We start from the raw sequence: 4,005 nt of genomic DNA, 5'->3' as shown, positions 1-4,005 counted from the left end.
CCCAAAAAAATAGCTCCCATGAATTTGAAAACTATTTCATTGATGCAAATAATAATTGATTTAATATATACTATTATATAATCCAGCACTTGTTCATGTTCTGAATAACATACTACAAACTAAGTTTTGCCCATATGCACCATTAAGTAGCTTACTAGAGAATCACAAATTAAAAACATCAATAATTTCAGAAGGAAAAGTGAAATGTAGATATATGAATGACGGGCTCTGAACAACTGCTTGGTTCTCAAAATTTCCTGGTTTATCTTTGCTGACAGTGGCCACAGGGTCTCTGTATGATAATTTAATGGCCACATTTTTTTACTCACCTATGGCAGGAATTATGAAGTGCAGGAGTCCTGGTTCCGTATTGGGAACACCAAGAGTAAAGTCAAGTCTCTTGTATTATAGCAGAGTTCAAGAAGAAGGTGGGTTTCTGCAGAGTAGCATGGTTTGAGGGATATAAACTCTCCTATATTGCATGTGATAATCAGCACAGTAAATGAGCTGCTTTGAATATGAAGTTCTTCAACTTTGGAAGTAATTTTAACTTTCTTTTTGTTAACCTATATAAGCTCACACATGAAGCCAAATATAGATGTATATGTATATTATATATAGAGAGAGATAGAGAGATAGAGAGATAAAGATAGAGATAGAAATAGAAATAGATAGAGAAAGAGATATAGATATATATGATGCATATGTGTATACATAAGCATATATGTGTATATATTCAGTTCTCAAATACAATGACCCAACATAAAAGAAGCTTTATGGAGATTTTATAGTAACAGAACAAAGAAAGTTATAATTCAAGGTATTTTAAAAATACATCAGTGGAATCATAGGTGTGAAGCTACAAACAAAGGAATCTCATCTGTAGGCCTCAGATGCTGTCTGATTACATGCTTAGCATCTCCATTGGCGGAGATACAGATGTGGCACTAAAGATAAAACATGAAATTGTAGTCAGACTACATCCCAAGGTGGCCATAGTCATTGAAGGTTGTCTGAGTTTACTCAGGTATTCTAACAGCTTCTTTTAAGGTTTCCCATACATTCTTCTAAAAAAACATTTTGTTTGAGTGAGCACTGGTTTGAGTTTTTACAAATAGTTTAATTACTGTCTCTTACTCATTTCTCTGTTAGGGAATATGAAGGCATACTCAGAAGCCAAGCGCAATGGCACTGAGGCAACTGAGTTCATTCTTCTGGGACTAAGCACCCGACCAGAACTGCAGCCAATTCTTTTCTTGGTATTCCTTGTGATTTACCTCATCACACTGACAGGGAACTTTGGCATGATCTTATTAATCAGGTTCACTCCTCGGTTGCAGACCCCCATGTATTTTTTTCTGACACATTTGGCATGTGTGGATATTTTTTACTCAACAAATGTCTCTCCTCAGATGCTTATCCATTTTCTATCTGAGAAGAAGACGATTTCCTACACTGGGTGTCTGACTCAGTGTTTTGTTTTTGTCACTCTGCTCCTGACTGAATATTACATGCTGGGTGCCATGGCCTATGACAGGTACATGGCAATCTGCAACCCCTTACATTACAGCACAAAAATGTCCCGGCCAGTTTGCATTTGTCTGGTTACTTTCCCTTACTTCTGGGGTTCTATGGTGGGCACAATGCAGGTGATATTAACCTCACATCTATCCTTTTGTGGACCCAACACCATCAACCATTTCTACTGTGCTGACCCTCCCCTCTTGATGTTAACCTGTTCTGACACTTATATCAAGCAAACTGCCCTATTTGTGTCAGCTGGGATTAATCTTACAAGTTCCCTCCTCATCATCCTCATCTCCTACATTTTTATCTTCATCACCATCACAAGGATCCGTTCCAGTGAAGGGCAGCGAAAGGCTTTCTCTACCTGTGGCTCACACCTAACAGCTGTCACTATGTTCTATGGGTCACTCTTCTGCATGTACCTGAGACCAGCAAATGAGAGGTCTGTTGAGCAAGGCAAAATCATAGCAGTATTTTGTATTTTTGTGAGTCCCATGGTGAATCCATTTATCTACAGCCTGAGAAACAAGGACGTGAAGCAGGCTCTGAGAAGAGTATTTATAAGAAATATCTGCAAAATGGAGAAAAGCTCGGCACTTATACTCTCCCACTAATTCAAAACAAACTTTAAATTTTAATAGATGTTCTGATCTTGAGAAAAAAAAGGGAGGAGAGAAAAAGGTGAAAATTATGTAAATATAATACTTATATTTAAAATCTCTCAAAATTATAAATTGAAGCTTTTAAAAATTCTCTGATTTGTTTTACTTGAATATGTTGAATGTGTTTTTGTTTTTCTTGGAATGACAAGAATATGATTTTGAGTGTATAACTTGGGTTCTAGTGAGATGAGCTGATTGACAGGAAATGCAATCCCAGAACATCATCTCTCATGATTAAACATATCCTGAGTTTAGTCTTGCTTGATAACTCCTCTCTACCTATACTCATCAGAATAGATGCTCTTCTGTTCACTTTGTACATCTATATTGAGTAATACATAGAAACATTTTTGGCGCAGGGTGAATTACAATGTATTTCCTAAATTTTAAAACATGATTTCCATTCATGTGATGACCATACAAGACATTTTAACGTAAAAATTCTTTTTAATATTTAGGTAATTTTTTCCACTTTCATTAAGACCTGTATACATACAAGTTTCTGCTTCTAACAGGTTGCTAAAAAGAAATTATCGACAAAAGTAACAGATAATCTTAAGTAGTATTCCCTTATGCTGATGGAATACAGGGAGTAGTTGCCATCAAACATTAATCAAAAGCATGAATTATTACTCACTTACTTGAAGATAATTTGCACCAGAATTATTCAGCTTGAATTTTAAATATTCAAAGTATTTGTTTATTTTTATTTTTTAGATCACACTGCACATTTTCTTCTATTTTTCTTTTATTGAAAATGCACTTTTAAGGGTTCTACCAGGCTTAAGCATAGCAAACAAGGCAAAGGCAGGTTGTGCCCTCCCACTTTCCTCTCCAATATTAAACCACTAGATTACATTCCTAGAGCTAGCCACCAACGTCTATTCCTTGACGTCTATTCCTTCATTTCCCTACTTTCATATGCCTGCCTAATTCCTGAGGCTGATCACCCAGGTCAAATTATCAGAAAATCGAGTTGTGGCAATCAAAAGCCTCAATACGTGTCCAATGGGAATTTACCAACCCATCTTAGCTCATTCTAACAATGACCTCCTTTTTTTCCTTTTAATCTTTCCAAATTACACATTCAAAACTACTGTTGCTGATTCTGCCCAATTCAGATTCAACCATATTGTTCCCTTTCTTTGTATAATGAAGGATATTTTTGTATAGGAAATCAGAGTTTGGTTTGGTGGTTGGGATCTGTGCCTAGCCTGGGGTGCAGAGTGGAACACACAGCAACCCTTCATATGTTTTATACCATTTACTCTGACTATAGATTCCCCTCACCTAAAGCCTTCAGAATCTTCCCCTTCCATTTGAATACACACCTTTTCTGTCTCTTCTTAGGAAAGAAACAGGCTGATAGGAACTAATAATAAAATAAGATTAAAAACAAATAAACTACAATAGGACAAAAAAAACAGAAAAAACCCACAGATACATATGTTCATACACTATTTAACCTAGCAATCTATTCTGGAATATATCCTAAGTCAGTCGTTCTCAACTTTTGTAATGCTGCAATCCTTTAATTTAGTTTCTCATTTTGTGGTAACCCCCTGAACATAAAATTATCGCATTGCTGCTGCAGAACTATAATTTTTCTACTGTTATGAATCATATTATAAATATCTGATATGTAACTGCCAATGAGGTCATGACCACAGGTTGTGTAAACAAAGCAATACGGGTTCAACACAAACAAAACAGGAAATAGGATTGATCTTTTTTGGACAGGAAAGTAATTTATTTTCTCTGCCCAAGGCTTTAAGCGTTTAGTGCCAGAAGCCATCTAGGAAAAGCTAAAAAAAAA

At 35.9% G+C, this 4,005-nt stretch overlaps 1 protein-coding gene across 1 annotated transcript; it reads left to right on the top strand.

Moving 5' to 3' along the window:
* The first annotated feature begins 1,157 nt into the window (after positions 1-1,157).
* LOC114631051 (olfactory receptor 5M11-like) lies at positions 1,158-2,141 on the top strand. The gene has a single exon (XM_028779355.1). It carries the CDS (start codon positions 1,158-1,160, stop codon positions 2,139-2,141), a length of 984 nt encoding a protein of 327 aa, XP_028635188.1.
* Positions 2,142-4,005: the final 1,864 nt, after the last annotated feature.

The sequence above is a fragment of the Grammomys surdaster genome, unplaced genomic scaffold, assembly GCF_004785775.1.
Source record: "Grammomys surdaster isolate TR1022 unplaced genomic scaffold, NIH_TR_1.0 350, whole genome shotgun sequence".
Lineage (NCBI taxonomy): Eukaryota > Metazoa > Chordata > Mammalia > Rodentia > Muridae > Grammomys > Grammomys surdaster.
This window is presented reverse-complemented; position numbering and strand designations above follow the sequence as displayed.